Source organism: Mus pahari, chromosome 11 (assembly GCF_900095145.1).
Source record: "Mus pahari chromosome 11, PAHARI_EIJ_v1.1, whole genome shotgun sequence".
NCBI lineage: Eukaryota > Metazoa > Chordata > Mammalia > Rodentia > Muridae > Mus > Mus pahari.
This window is the reverse complement of record NC_034600.1, coordinates 70,470,067-70,486,080: the sequence shown is the minus strand read 5'-3', so window position 1 is coordinate 70,486,080 and position 16,014 is coordinate 70,470,067. Positions and strand designations below refer to the sequence as shown.

At 47.0% G+C, this 16,014-nt stretch overlaps 1 protein-coding gene across 1 annotated transcript in view; it reads right to left on the bottom strand.

Moving 5' to 3' along the window:
• The window catches only part of Myo10 (myosin X), a 193,209-nt gene that overhangs the window by 105,426 nt on the left and 71,769 nt on the right, over positions 1-16,014 (bottom strand). Inside the window, exon 3 of the mRNA XM_021208651.2 lies at positions 6,551-6,709. Within this exon, the coding sequence (XP_021064310.1) occupies positions 6,551-6,709 (159 nt within the window). The remainder of the gene's footprint in view (positions 1-6,550; positions 6,710-16,014) is intronic.

The window sequence follows — 16,014 nt, the reverse complement described above, 5'->3', positions numbered from 1 at the left end:
AACCTAATTGCCACCATAGTGTGCTGATGTGGAGACTGGCAGCTTACGGGCCCAGTTTGGTTTATAGAAGACATAGAACCAGCCAGATGGTTACAGTTCCAGGACAGCCAGGGCTATACAGAGAAACCCTGTCTCGAAAAAAAAAAAAAAAAAAAAAAAAAAAAAAAAAATAATAAAAAAAAGGTCAGAACACAAGAGCCTCCTTACAAACCGCACCACACTCAGCTGTTCCTGGTGTGTGTCTTGTGCCAAATCTAGGCTAAGCATCCAAGACCTAGGCTCTCCTGACATTTGTGACAAGTAGAGATTTAAACAAACAAATAAACAAGCAAACAAACAAAATGGCTTTGACAATAGATGGAAGCAAATCAAAAAGTCTACTTAGGAAGGAGCACTCAACTTGTGGAAATGAAATACAAATTTTGATGATGGTGTGCCCCAAACAGAAACCTCCACAACAGGATATGCCTATCTTTTACATGGCTTGTGTTTTTGCCAGAGGCAAACTCCACTCACATCTGCTGAAATCAACAGGCAGCTAACTGGCTACGACCTCTCTGCTAGTTCATTTTTCTTCCTCAAAGCAAAGTAACTCAGGAACAACAATCTACACCTTTACACACGCGGGAGGAAATGCCACCTAACCAGGATGGGCTAGGTCTTGAAAGAGCTAAACACAAACGAGCTGTAGAGCTCTTGGGATGCATCTTTTCACACAGCCTCTCTCTGAAACCCAGCTCCTTTGATTCTACTCTCTGCTGCCGACTGCTCAGCAAGACCAACAAACTAACCAGAGAGCTGGGCGGAACACAGAACTGCTTCCTCTGGGGGCCCTCCTCAACGCCATAATTGCGGGCTTCCCGAGGCTCAAGTGATGTGGTCTGGAGTCATTCCTTACTTAGTTGCCAGGAGAGTCGTCTCCTCTACAGAACTGACTCAGAACGGACACAGCCCATGATGGAGGGAATGTGAGTCTCCTCCATCTGGCAGGAAGCAAAGCTGCCACACCAAGGCCAGCAGTGCCCACACTCGGACAGAGAGCTTTACGGCCAGAATAACGGAAACCTCATCCGCTCCGGTCAACACTGTGCTAGACAATCTGAGATGATCCAGGCTACAGGGTTGACTAGGAGAGGCCTCCCCAAACCCACAAATCCTGGTCTCCTTGAGGAGCTGCCAGGACTGTTGGTGTCATGCCATCCTGCTGCCATGCCTGACAAGCTGGGAATCCTTCCTCCACAGATCTCTGCGGCTTCTTACCTAAGGCCTTATCCCCATCTCTGAGCTTCTCTAAAACCGTCCTCTCATCAAGGCTGAATCATTCCAGTAGTCTCAGCTAGGAGGCTGTATCCATGTCAACAGAGGTAACGAGGAGTCTACATCATCAACTGCACGCTCTGACCAGCTCACTGGGAGGGGAGGGTTCCCAATTTTGACACTTGTGACAAGTTGGGCCAAATAACACCTGGTGGTAGAGGCTGCCTTATGGGATGCTGAGAAGCATGCAAGGGCCTCTATTGGTTAGACATCATTAGCATCTCTGAAGTGAGCTATGATAATTAAGTATGTCTTCAGATACAGCCAAGTGACCCGAGAAGACAGTCATCCAGTCGAAAACAGATGCTTTAGGATTTTCTAACCTTGGATAGCTATCCTAGCTAACTTCTCAATATTTCCGCAAACATCTGGTCCTACAACTAAGGTCGACTTTCCCCAGTTTAGTGAGGCCCTCGTGTTCAGCAAATTTTCTTCTGTGTGGTGTGTTCATCGCTTCTCCTCAGGAGGTGGGAAGGGAGGAAGGCAAGGAAGGGAGGCCCTCCTCAGATCCCCACCCCACCAAAGGACCATCGGTGAAGACCAACAGGCATGCATCAAATCACGGAGGTCCAGAGAAGCCAGGGGTCACAGTGAGTAGCTACCATGCAGAACAGGGGAGGACAGGAAGGCAGACAGACAAGGTGGAGCCTCCGGTGTAGAGGGACGTGGGGTTCCAGGAAGGGGGTCCAGCATTCGGGTTAAAGGTGAGGTTCCACAAGCACTGTCAGGAGGAACAGAGGATCCAAACATACCAGTGGCGGGACAGAGCCCCGTGGGCCTACAGCCATGACCAGAAAAGACTTCTCGCCTCTTTTCCCAGGGCAAGCACTGGGCAGGGGTATGCCTACGGACAGGAAGAGTTAAGGGACCTATGTCATAGCTGGGAGCTTCAGTGACAAACGAAGCCTGTCACTATCGCCTCTCCCGGCCCTCAGTGAAAGCTGACCCCTGCTGTTCAGTCTCTATGCGGTGGGTGCAGTAGTTAGGCCTTGGGTTTTCCTTTCTGCTAACCCGCAGACCCAGCAGGGAGGTGCTCCAAACCTCTCCCAGAGTCGCCAAACGTGGTGCCAAGTCCCAGTTTCCTTTTTTCCTTTTTTAGATTTATTTATTATTATATCTAAGTACACTGTAGCTGTCTTCAGATGCACCAGAAGAGGGCATGAGATCTCATCACAGATGGTTATGAGCCACCATGTGGTTGCTGGGATTCGAACTCAGGACCTTCTGAAGAGCAGTCGGTGTTCTTAACCACTGAGCCATCTCTCCAGCCCAAGTCCCAGTTTTCTAAATAAAAACTTGTTGGTATGAGATGAATAAGTCAGATAAGAAAATGTAACAGTTGAAGGTTCTGAAAGCGCTCACTAACACCATTTCAAAGTGGCTCTCACAAAGTGAGGGATCTGACCTCTGACATTCCCAAAAACAATTTATAAGACTTGGAATTTCTGAAAGGCTAAATTAGCCATGTGGAGCTGAGTGTCTTATGGGGAAAGTGGGCTCGGTTCTCATTTGTCTCCTCCCAATCCCCCCTTTATTATTTTTTTAAATTAAGATAATCTACCTCTTTCTGTAGATGATGTTAAGTACTAAATAAAAACAGCAGGAGGGCAGGTGTGTTTTTGTTTTTGTTTTTGTTGTTGTTGTTGGATGCAGTCCTTCTGAACAGAGGGTAACAGACCTCTTTCCTGAGGTGGCCCTTGCTACTGCCAACCTGTCATCTCAGAACAGAAAGCCACGGCAGGACATCCACACGTGAGTGCGGGCTAGCTCCAGGAGTCCCTTTTCATGAACAGAAGGCAGAGCACCATTTCCTCCTGGAGACACAGACCCACACGCATCCCTAGAAACTGGGGTTTTAAGTTCCTGTAGAGACGGGTCTCCATGGGTACAGCTGGGAGGGCAGCTACCGACCTCACCAGGGGGCTGCCCTTCTGAGTTGCTTTACTTTTGTAAAAAACACAAACAAGCAAAAAAAAAAAAAAACAAAAAACAAAAAACAAACTTTGAAATATTTATGTTGTGTATGTTTATGTGTGCTCTCATGTATGGACATGCACACAGGCATGGGTGTGTGTGTGTGTGTGTAGGCCAGAGGCTGACGTCAGCTGCCTTCCTCAATCACATTTCACTAGGTCTTCGACAAACAATCTTTCTCGGAACCCAGAGCTCACTGGCCACTGCTGACCATTCCCTCGGGATCGCTGTGCCTCGCCACGACCACAGCGCTGGTGTTCCACAGCTCTGGTGTTCCAGTTGCATGCTGGCTTTTACGTGGATGCTGGATACTCAAACTTCAGTCCTTCTGCGTATGTGGCAGGTATTTGACTGACTGAGCAATCTCCCCGGCTCTGATCTAATTGTGAGACTTAAAAGCTGTGGTCCTTTCTTGGAGAAGAAGGGGGGTGGGGTGGGAGTGGGGGGACAGACACATACCTGGAGGAAAGGCATGAAGCCACAAAAGGATTTATAACCGACAATCCAAGGAAACGGAATGTGGGTGGCTCTACAAGCTGGGAATTGCCCTCTGGTGCCAGTCAGGAATAAAAAACAGACCTCTCTCTACAAACTGCACATGACTGAATTGTGCCAGCAAGGAGAATGAACAGGAAATGGATCCCCCTAGGGCCCCCAGAAAACAGTGCAGCCCTGCAGACACCTTTACTTGAGCTATCGAGACGTCTTTTATCAATCATGCCTACATACTGTAACTAGATAAATTAGCTGTTTTATGTTAGGTCAGAAACAGAAAATTAAGACAACACCCTGAGCAAACCCTTGGATATGTTCTGATATAATAAACAGACAAGGCACAGAGCTGGGACACAGGGCAGTGGTGGCTTTTTCAACAGCGAGTGGTTCGAATCATCAGAATACCTCACAGAACCGTACCTCCTGCAAACAGCTACAGCCAGGACAAAGTCAGAGGGCGTCCCCTGTGGGCAACACTACTCTTATGCTCATCTCAAAAGGAGAGCACACTGGAGCATAACTGACTCATTTCAACTGTGTTTGGTGTACAAAAACTGTCCTTTTTATTCAAAAGAGATGGAGAAGAACTTCACATCAGAAAACAGGACCAAGACTGTATTCAAAGACTTACTGGGCAATTTAGCTATCAGGTTTAACATTATTATCATGAAAAGGGGAAAGAGGAGGTTAAAAAAAAAAACTGTTTTAGAAGGCTCTGCTTTTAAAAGCCTTGGGATAGGCTTGCTTCTCCTAACTGACACACTTTCTTATCTACTGAAAGCGTGTAATAAGAACTTCCATCTATTTTCTTCTGACAGGGAGCCTGGGTTCCGAAATACCTGCAAGAGGTGGGGCACAATAATTGTTTTTTCAAAAATCCAGCTTCATGTTCTCTCAGCAGCTAGAAGAGGCTATCTGCGATGTGCATGGCATAATTACGAGGCCCCTGGGAGTATCTTTGTGTCAAAAACGACAATGTAAGTCATCAGAAAGCCTAGCGTGTAGCTGCATGACATGTCTGAGTGTTGCTGAGGAAAGCACACAGGGCAGGGGGTAGTGCAGACAGAAGAATGAACACACAGGACGGTTGTGTGCAAAATGCAAATGGCGCAGGCACTTCTACACAAACTCGTAGAAGTGCCACACTTTCTAAGGGACATACAGAAAACACTGTAATCTGAAGCTGTAGTGTCAGCAAGCTCTCCAGTCAGAGGACAGAGACACAACCTGTGTGCAGGACTGTCTGAGAGCATGTTGCAAACAGAGGGCGAGCCTGGCAAAGATGGCACCTTCACAGTGTACGAGAAGGTAAAGAAACAGGCTTTTCCTCACGCCAAAGCAATCTGAGCATGGAACTCACAAACATCTCTCGTCTCCTCTCTCATTCCATCCTCTATCCACCCATAGACGTGAGGAGGACCACACATTCAAGGCTGGAAATCATCACTAATCAAAACAGTATAGGCAGTGTTAAATACACTTCCTAGGGCACAACAGTCAATAGTGTTATGATGTTAGACTTCAAAAGAACACTATATAAAATTGAACATAGCACAAAATGTATAAGCGGCTGGTGTACTTTTTAAGAACCTGCTAAAAGACAGATTCTTAAGGGGATTAACACAAACAGGACAATTAATCTTAACAGGTAAGAGAATGTATTTCAATTTCAAAAAGTTATTATAGAAGTGAACTTCTTAGGATTTATTTTACTTTTAATTACGTGTGTCTGTATTTGAGTATGTGCGTGTGTGAGCGCAGGTACCCTTGGAGTCCAGAAGAGGGTGTCAGACCGCCACATAGGCGGTCATGTGAGCTGACTGCCCTATGTGCTAGCAACAGAGGTCAGGTCCTCCAAAAGACTAGTGTGCACTTGCAACTGCCGCAGCTCCTCTGCAGCCTCAAAATGAACTGTAAAGATTACTTTTCCACACTTGTTTTACATATTTCTTATAATAATAATTTAATCCCATGTCATGAAAGCAGTGAGAAAAATATACATGAAGGTTTTATATCTGCATTTCTCTATCCAAAACAGCAAATAGGAATCCTGCAACTTAGATAGATTTCCATGATGGTAAATATCACTCCAGGATGAACCCCAGAGTCAGAAAACACCACCAAAATCAATCAATCAATCAATCAATCAATCAATCAATCAGTCAATCACAGAAAAAGTCAAAGAGAAGGAAGGATCAGGGTACTGGTGTGTTCTTAGTCGAGGAAGGCCAAGGAGTCTATATGATCTCTGCATAGAAGATCATTTAGGGGCTGGAGAAGTGGCTCAGCAGTTAAGAGCACTGACTGTTTTCCCAGAGGTCCTGAGTTCAATTCCCAGCAACCACATGGTGGCTCACAACCATCTGTAATAAGATCTGATGCCCTCTTCTGGTGTGTCTGAAGACAGCTACAGTGTATGCATATATAAAGTAAGTAACTAAATCTTAGAAGAAGAAGAAGAAGAAGAAGAAGAAGAAGAAGAAGAAGAAGAAGAAGAAGAAGAAGAAGACGATGACATGTAGCAACAAGGGACGACATGTATCTTCACAGGACTTGAACTTTGAACTTGGCAAAACTTTTAGAAAATGTAGTTTTTCTGAAATTCATGCGAGGTGCTCAAAGGGCAGGGTATACTCCTGGGAGGACAAACACTCAGACTCGAGGTTTCTTTCTGTGGGGGTGGGGTTCTGGGGACAGACATCAGGGCTGGCGGAGCCTGGGCAAGCCCACGGGGCTCCACCTCGGAGCCGCAGGCGACACTCACATAGATTTGGTTCCTCTTGTAGCGCTGGAAAAGGTTGTACATGATGGAGCCCCCGTGGAGCTCAGCCAGGGAAGCCATGTCGTCCACGCCCTCCTCGTGCAGGGGGTGCATAGCTGTCACCTTCTGGTTTGTGATCGTACTCTGCTTGTAGGTGAACACCTGCAGGCACAAATGAATGACACTTTTAGCTGCAGTGAATGATTTCCTTAGAGGTGCCAGACTAGGAAATCAATCTTAGGATGAACGCTCTAAATTTTAGAAATTGTAGAAATGCGTTTTTCCCCCATTTTCTTTATTCAATCTATTTTCTAAAGGAAGACTTTTTTTTTTTTTTTTGACAGTAAACCTTAGATATTGTGCCAAGTAGCAATCATCCTTTGAGACTCACAAAAACTGAAAATTCACAGTTCACGCCTCTTTATGGTTCTTTAAAAACCAGGGAACTAACTACAGGCTGGAGGGATGGCTCAGTGGTTAGGATCACTTGTTCTTCTTGTGGAGGATGCGGGTTCGGTTCCCAGAACCCACATGGGAGTGTCCAACCACCCGTAACTCTAGTTCCAGGTGACCTGATGATGGCCTCCTCTGAACTCCAAGTGCACCAGACTCATACACACAGGCAGGTAAAACACTCACACACACAAAATAAAAACATTAAACCTAAAAACAAAATTCTTAAAAAGAAATCAATGAGGCTTTTTTAGGTGGGATCTTGGTTTCCTACAGTTTCATTCTGGATCATATGGTGGCTTCAAAACTTCATAGCAGAATTCCTCAATTAAAATATATTAAACTACACAGATTTTTAATTCCATCAGTTTAAAGAGTCCCCTCCATATGCTACGAGACTGTCATAAGTCATTGCATCAATATGTAGACAATGCGATCAGTAGTCCTTCTCCATCAAGGCATGTAGCATGCCTGAGTTCTTGGTTTATCAGATGATTGACCTTATGCGTTCAAGCAACGAGTGCAACATGTATGTAGCAGCGTGCACGCCAAGCAACGTTCACGTGGTGTGGTTGGTGACTGGGATTCTTTCTGAACTACTTGGTGCTGTTTCCCCAGAAACGACCATGGGATTTACCACAGCCACTTGTGCTCTGTGTGTGGACCAAGTCCAGCCTACTTTACATACACAGACACATATAAAAGTGACTTTACTATGGTGTCCACACCTTCATTATGTTCAGAGTCTGAACTTGTTTTTGCAGTATAGGCAATCAAAACTGAGGTCTAAAGAAAACAAAGAAAAAAAAAAAGAACGAAAAAAAAAAAAACCTGAGGTGTAGGCTCAGCTACATCCTCACCCCCTACTAGAGTACAGTTAATAGTGTTTTAAGCCATGCAAGCTTCCTGTAAATAAAACAAAACTACCAAAAGATTATTTTAGAAAGAATATAAATAAAACACACACACACACACACACACACACACACACACACGTGCATACGCAGGCACACGAAACCATTTCTGCCATGTTTGAAGAGGTTTTGGATTTGGGATTTTTAAATCAAGTATCAACCAGCTGCCTACCTTGCAACAAATGATATATTCTTACAAAAGAGATCACCAGGCTGAGACCTGCCAAACTGCCAACCAGGCTGGTTTGGTACAAGTGGCATGTTTTATTTTTCTAGAAGAAAATAAAACTTCAATAGTGGTACTTATACCAGATGTACCACAAAAATTGGTCCAAACCATCCCTAAGAGACTTCCCCAGACCAGTACACACCCTTCCCAACACACCCTTCCCCTGACACACCCTTCCCTGACACACCCTTCCCCTGAGGTAGAACTACTTTCCCCAGATGCTGTGTGGTAGACACTCACTTGAAGATGGAGCCCAGTTGCCCTCCCTCAGGTGATGGAGGGCCCTCCCTACCACAGAATCACCCTGAGCTGGGTAGAGCCCCCAGGCTGCTGAGGGAGTGGAGGTGGGATGTACCACATCCAGAAAAACAGCTATAAAGAAAACGGCACCCGGACATCCCAGAGACAGGAAACACATGGCCTTCCATACTGAGTCATAACCACCAAGGAGAAAATGAAAGACACATGGCCAGCAATGGATGCAGTAGCCTCGGGGCAGCCTAGACAAGCCCTCTGCCCTTCTCCAGCTTGCTTCCCTGCAGCGTGCCAGTCCAGGGTGGTGTTCTAGAAACACCCTACGTGGACAGGGCACTCCACAGAGCGTGCTGATGAGGGCGCAAGGCAGAAGGTGCCCCGCCTGGTCAGCTCCTGCTTAACTCAGGAGTCGGCACGAGGGCCTTGTGCTGTGTCTCTCACGAGACTGTTCCTTAGGAATGACCAACATGGTCAAAAGCAGCCCTGAGAAACTGCTCAAGGCTCTGCGATCTCAAAGCTCCTCAGAGTTTAATAAAAGTCACCCCCAAAGCCCATTTAGGAAAGAAGAGTCTCGAGCCAGTACCACCCGCTCCCACCTCAGGCCCCCCTCAGGCCCAATCAGCACTGGACTCTTTCTGAAGAACGAGGGAGTGCCACAATGCAGTAACAAGATGTATTTCTAAAAGAAGTCAGAATAAACTGAATTATAGCAATAAGGCAAATGCCAGGAGAATGGTGGTATGATTAATAAACAGCAAAACGGATTCAGCGGGCAGCCAGAAAAGACCTGCAGCCAGGCTGAAGGTCCCGAGCATGGCCCTGGGAAGCATGTGCTGTTGAGAGAGAGAGAGAGAGAGAGAGAGAGAGAGAGAGAGAGAGAGAGANGAGAGAGAGAGAGAGAGAGAGAGAGAGAGAGAGAGAGAGAGAGAGAGAATATGAACGAACTATAAGAATGTTCACGATAGATGGGAAAACCCAACTCTATAAGTTGTCTTATGATCTCTATGCACACATCTATACACAATAAATAAATAACTGTAATAATTTTTTAAAGAGAGAGAAATGAGCAAACCAGGAAGATTAACAGCCAAGGAATCAATTGAGAAGAAAGAAATGGAGCCTTGGAACAAAACAGCCCACATGCAGAAGTATGAACCAATGGTCAAGAGTTGACTGACATGCAGAGGTATGAACCAATGGTCATGAGTCGACCAGACCACTGAAGAGAGTGGGATACAAGGAACCCATCAACAGATTTTAAAACACAACTCTGAGAGGCTGGCCCAGGCCTGGATCCACTTCTGGATGCAAGCAGACAGGACATGGCACACATTGATTAGTCAGAAATCAGTTGGGCCCTCAAGTTATTTAATAGCTTAAAACAATACAGACACAGCACAGTACACCTCTCCCTATGCTTTTGTGACAGGTTTTATAGTTCAAAATAATATTAATAGATTCCTTTTACTGATGTCATTAGGAGACATAAGACAAAAAACAAAAACAAAACAAAACAAAACCACCCAACCTTTTCCAACTGAAGAGAATTAAAAATGGAAAAAAAAAATCCTACCAAGGTCAACACATGGGACACAGGATGGCCTAGGCTGCAGCAACTTCATTTCATTATAGCCTAGAATTTTCTTGGAGCAGCAGATCTCAGTTTTCCTCCTAAGGACCAAGGGAGAATGTCTGGAAACATTTATACTTATCAGGGCATAGGGGAGAAGAGAAAGGTGCTCTTGACATCAAGGGGGAAGAGGCCAGGAATGCTGGGAGCACGTAAGAATGCTGGGAACAGGTAAGCTATGACCCAGTGTAAGTGCTAAAACGGTAGCGCCTAGATGGAGGAGTGCCCCAACATCCCCATGGCCAGACACCCACGCAGACACCTGAGAAAGCCACAGGCAATGTCAAAGGTTCTGAGATAGGCTCTTTCTGCACAGCCCTGGCTATCAGGGAATACACTCTGTAGACCAGGCTGGCCTGGAACTCACAGAGATCCACATGTCTCTGCCTCTGCCTCTGGGTACTGGGATTAAAGGTATGTGTCACTACCATCTAGCACAAAGACTTGTCACTTTAATCAAGTTATTTTTAATCTCAAAATAGTGTACTTATTGCATGGAACTTGGCCCTCCATGCTTATGTGGAATTTTTATAGTACAGTGATATTAACAGATTCCTTCCATTGCGAGCAATGAACCATCACCACCCACCACCATCATCATCACCACCACCACCACTACCATCATCATCACCAGCACCACCATCACCACCATCATCACCACCAGCACCACCACCATCATCATCACCACCACCACCACTACCATCATCATCACCAGCACCACCAGCACCACCATCATCACCACCACCATCATCACCACCACCATCACCACCACTACCATCATCATCACCAGCACCACCATCATCACCATCACCATCATCACCACCACTACCATCATCATCACCAGCACCACCACCATCATCACCACTACCATCATCATCACCAGCACCACCACCATCACCACCACCACCATCATCATCACCAGCACCATCATCATCACCAGCACCACCACTACCATCACCACCACTACCATCATCATCACCAGCACCACCATCATCATCACCAGCACCACCATCATCACCATCACCATCACCACCACCACCATCATCATCATCACCACCATCACCATCATGCTGCTTGGTTTTGGCACAAATCTAAACACATCTGGAAAGAAGGCATCTTAATTGTGAAAATGTCTCTATAAACTAGACTACAGGCAAGTCTGTGGAGGCATTTTCTCCCTGACTGATGTGGCAAAGCCCAGGCCACTGTGGGTGGTGCCATCCCTGGGCAGGTGATCCTGAGCTGCATAAGAAAGCAGGCTGAGCAAGCCAGGGGAAGCCAGCCAGTCGCCTCTGCGTCTGGGTCCCTGCTCTGTTTCCCAGGGTGAGGTATTCCCTGAGAGTATGAGTGTGAGTTCCACAGTGTCTCCCGGAACTGACAAGCCACTGAGAGACAGGAAAACGGGCAAGCAACTGAAAGCCACGAGCAGCCGTGCCAGGGCCTTTCCCTGTATGGGAAGGAACTACGGGAGGCAGATGGCAGACCATTGGGCAGCAGACACAAGACAGAGGGCTGGCATGGGGACAGAGAACAGGGCTATGACAGGTCCCTGTGCCCTGCCTCCGTGCTCCACATAGGACTGTCCCCTCTTAGAGAAAGGGCTGAGTCTATACAGTAACTGGCACAATAGTTAGACTGAACAGCACCCCCTCCCAAATCTCATAATATTTAATTTTAGGGAAAGCCAGACCTCAAAACTGAATTTAGGCATGAGGTCAGAAAGTGTAAGCTTTTTAAAATGAGGGATATGTGTACATGTTTCTTTTTAATTTATTATGTGGGGGATCGATCGTGGCTACATCTTCTCGAGGTGCACTGTTAAGACATTGGTATACATTTAGCACACATACCAGCCAAGTCAGGATAGCCAAAAATCTACCACCCCAAACTCTTATCTATCTATCTATCTATCTATCTATCTATCTATCTATCTATCTATCTATTTATAGATTTTATTTATTATATGTAAGTACACTGTAGCTGTTTTCAGACACCAGAAGAGGGAATCAGGTCTTTTTACAGATGGTTGTGAGCCACCATGTGGTTGCTGGGATTTGAACTCAGGACCTCTGGAAGAGCAGTCGGTGCTCTTAACCACTGAGCTGTCTCTCCAGCCCCACCCCAAACTCTTACTGTCTCTTTGTGTTGCTAACACCCCAAAATCCTCTCTACTCACTACTCTGAAACCTACAATTGATAATAATTTCCCTCCTGTAACACAGAGCTTGCAATTATTCCTCCCACAGACTGTGCTCCCGCGCCTGCCTGTGGACTCCCATTTTTCTGAACTAGATTACTTTCTTCGTGAAGGAAAATGCTGGTCATTTCTAAGGAGAATTTACAGGGCAAAAAAACCTCAGTCACGTCTCATTAGAAGCCTTCATGTTACTTCTGCCGCCATGTGGGCTCTGACTATCAAGACCGGGGATGTGCATGTGCAGCCTCCTTAGGAGCCGCCTCCTCACTGAAGAACTGAGTGTGAGGGAAACAGCCTCTGTACAACAATGGCTTCCTCATCACAGAACTAAGATAAACCACAGGGAGATTGTAGTCCACACCCACGTACCCCAACACTCGGTTTACATTTTAAAAGCACGCACACTCACCAGCAACTTGGACACTGAGTCTAGATAAATGGAAACTTCTGTTTGAACAAAACTGAACAAAACACACACAGGGACACACACACACACACACACACACACACACACACACATACACACGCATGCTCACATCAGCTTTATTCCTGATAGCTGAAGCCAAAACAAGGCAGTCAGGGAATATTCCAGGCTGTGAAACTTAGGATCTTAAAACGACAGCATTGCACATCAAGAACAGGCTGGGGCTTCAAGAGCTTAGGGAGGGATCAGCAGGGACCAGCAGGAGGGCAGAAGTTGGCAGTAAAGGGCACTTGAGGGGTTGTGGGATAGGGGCCTTCCCCAGGAGATGCCCTGGTCCACGTCCAGGTCTCAGTGTCCTGTTGTGCTCAGTTCTCTGGGTCAGTGCTCCTTTGGGAAGGAGACTCACAAATGGTTGGGAGCGTCCTCTGTAACTGCTTACAAATGAGTGTGGATGAAAACAAAGAGATTAATGATAAAGAAGCTACATCTGGCTGTGGTGGCACACACCCATGGACCCAGGTCTCAAAACGCACGGCCAGGCATGTGTGCTTTCTTAGTCCTCAAGGGATGTCACCTTCACTGCTCCAAAAGCCATAAACCTGATGACCTGAGATGCCTCAGCCTTGGCAGCCACCATGTTTACATTGCAAGCCTGGGGACAGCAGAACTGACCCTACCAGAACCTATCTGCCACCCCCCACGTATGTACACCTCTGTAAAATATATACATACATATGAATATGAAGCTTTATGCTGTGGTTTTACTGACATTTTAAAAACCTCTTAGAATCACTATTTCTTACCAATAATCTAAGTGTCTTTTCAGATGCAGCTGGCAATGGCCAGCACAGGAGCGACTGTAACCTTTCCTCCTTGTGAAGCAGGGACGGCTCAGTGTGAGCCAGAGGGACTTGGTGGCCCTGAACCCCACGGGAGTGGGCCAGTGAAGTCTTCCATCCCCACCCTCATCTCTGACACGGGGTCATTAGAAGCCTGGATTCTCCTGTGAGAAGGGTATTGTCACAGAGGAGCCAGCACCCCTGGGCACCCCAGGAAGCACCTCAGAGGTCCACAAAGATCATGTGACTGTGATCAGTTGTATGATCTGATTGCTGCCATCCTGACTGAGATCCCGTCATAGACTGTATCAGTGACTTCCAAGTTAAGCCTCAATTCCTTAATATAGTTTTTCTTCAGCATCTTCCTGAGGTTCCCCGTGCTTCCGCCAGGCCATATCCACCTACAGCTGAGCAGCAGTCCTTTTAAAAATGGCACTGGATCCCCTATTCACCTTCCATCCTTGCCTGCCAGGGCCAACACCCAGACAAAAGCCTCTTGTGACACTCACCACCCAAAATGTCATTTCTCACCCTTCTTATCTCTTTCTAGTAATGGGGATAACAAGGCTTTCAGTTCATGGAACAGTGGGTGACACAATCCAGGGCTTCCTAAGACTGAGTGGGAAATGGGGCAGGATGAATTTGTGGGGGTCAGAGCCGGAGCATGGCTAACCACAGCGGCTTGCTTGCTGGCCCTGGTGCTGGACCCATCCTTGACTGAAATGTGTGTGGAACACCCTGGCTCCTCAATGCTTCATCCAACACCACACTGGTTACTTAGCAACTACCTGCTAAAGGGAAGTGCACCACTTGCCCACAGCTGGCCCTGTGGTCATTCCTTGAGGACCAGCATTTGTTGTCTAACCTGACTCCAAAGGCTGAGCTGTGGCTCAGCCTCTGCTTGCCTGGCAATTGCCTTAAGCTGAATATGAGGGCAGAGACAGAGGATCGAGGAGAGGCGGCTCACAGGTTAAGCACATGCTGCACTTGCTGGAGGCCCAGGCTCTGTTCTTGCCATCTGGTTCACCCGTAACTCCAGCCCATGTCCCTCCAGCTCCAGGCGATCTGGTGCCCTCTTTTGGCCCCCATGAGCCCTGACTGACACACGAGTGAAGATGACCACGACGTGGCCTTTCTTTAGTGAACATGGAGCCCCAGGTTTTAAGACAGTCAAAATGGATTCTGCTTGTGCTTAAGCACTAGGCTTCTTCCTACTGCCTTTGTCAAGTGAACATGTCTCTAAGTGGCGAGGAAGAGACAACACGCAAGGCATGCAATAATCCAGAGAGGGAAAAAATAGCGTCTGATTGATTCCAGATTCCAGACAAAACCCAAAAGTCATTTTTGGCTGTTTTGTTTGTTAAAATATGTACAGCGAGAGGCTGAAGGTTCACTTGGCTCAAACTTACGGCACAAAACCTAAAAGGCACCAAGGCCAGAAACGAAGCACAGCGAGACGTGGAACTTGAGAGAATTCTCTTCCCACAATGCCCCATGGACTGGTTTTGCCTCGCGGCCCAGGGCATCTATGGAGAGATCTGAACCCCTGAAAGGGGGAAGAGAAGGCAGTAGGGGGTTGGGGTGATGCTGGGATAAAGGCCATTAAAGTGAAGTTCTCCTAAAAAAGAGAAGCTTTGTTAATAACCTAAGAGAAGGTGAGCGGGGCGTGCTTGTGTGTGTCTTTAACTCAGGAGGCAGAGGCAAGTGGAGCTCTGAGTTTGGGGTCCACATGAGAGCCCCAGGATATAAGACAAAACCAACAAGAGTTCATAGCAGGAGGTGAGATGGTTTTCCTGGGATTTGCAGCAGGAGCAAAACAAGAGGGTTGAAAACAGACTGTTCAAAGGAGCGGTACATACCCTCGCTCCTAGAAGAAAAAGAGGCAGAGGCAGGCAATGGCGGTGAATATCTCTGGAAACAAAGGATGTAACCCCCCTAGCATTCTGAAGTTGAAATATGGTCCAGTCTGAGAGCCGGAATATCTGCTCAGAAAACCTAGAGGAATTCCAGGTGATGCTTTCCACAGAGCCAAGGTCACGATCAATAAGCCGATCATGACTGAATTTGTTGATATCACCATCCTTTAGCGTGTCCATCCCCACTGGGCTTCCTCTAAAGGAGTCTGGGGCTCCTTCCTTTCTGGGGGTACCCTCACCACCGCACATCTTCACATGTGGGTCACAATGGAATCGAAGCAAAGGAGTGCCCTCTTGGTCACAACCTATAGGTCCACAGGCCCAGCGAGGGGCTCCTCCCGGCTCGGCTCTGCTGCACACCCAGCCTGCCCTGAGCACCTGCTGCCTCCTGCTTCCCCTGCAGGGTCTATATAGGCTGCGTTGTGTCCTCACCTGTGCCGCCTTCATCTCTTCACAGAGGCAAAACCAAAGAGCACCGGCAGTGCTCAGCGACCACACCCACACAAGAGACTTTCTCTGGATGGAGCCCAGGAAAGGCTGTGACAATAAAATGCCTCCAACAACAAGGGCCCAGCCACAGGTTAGGGGAGAAAGAAAAACTGCACCACAC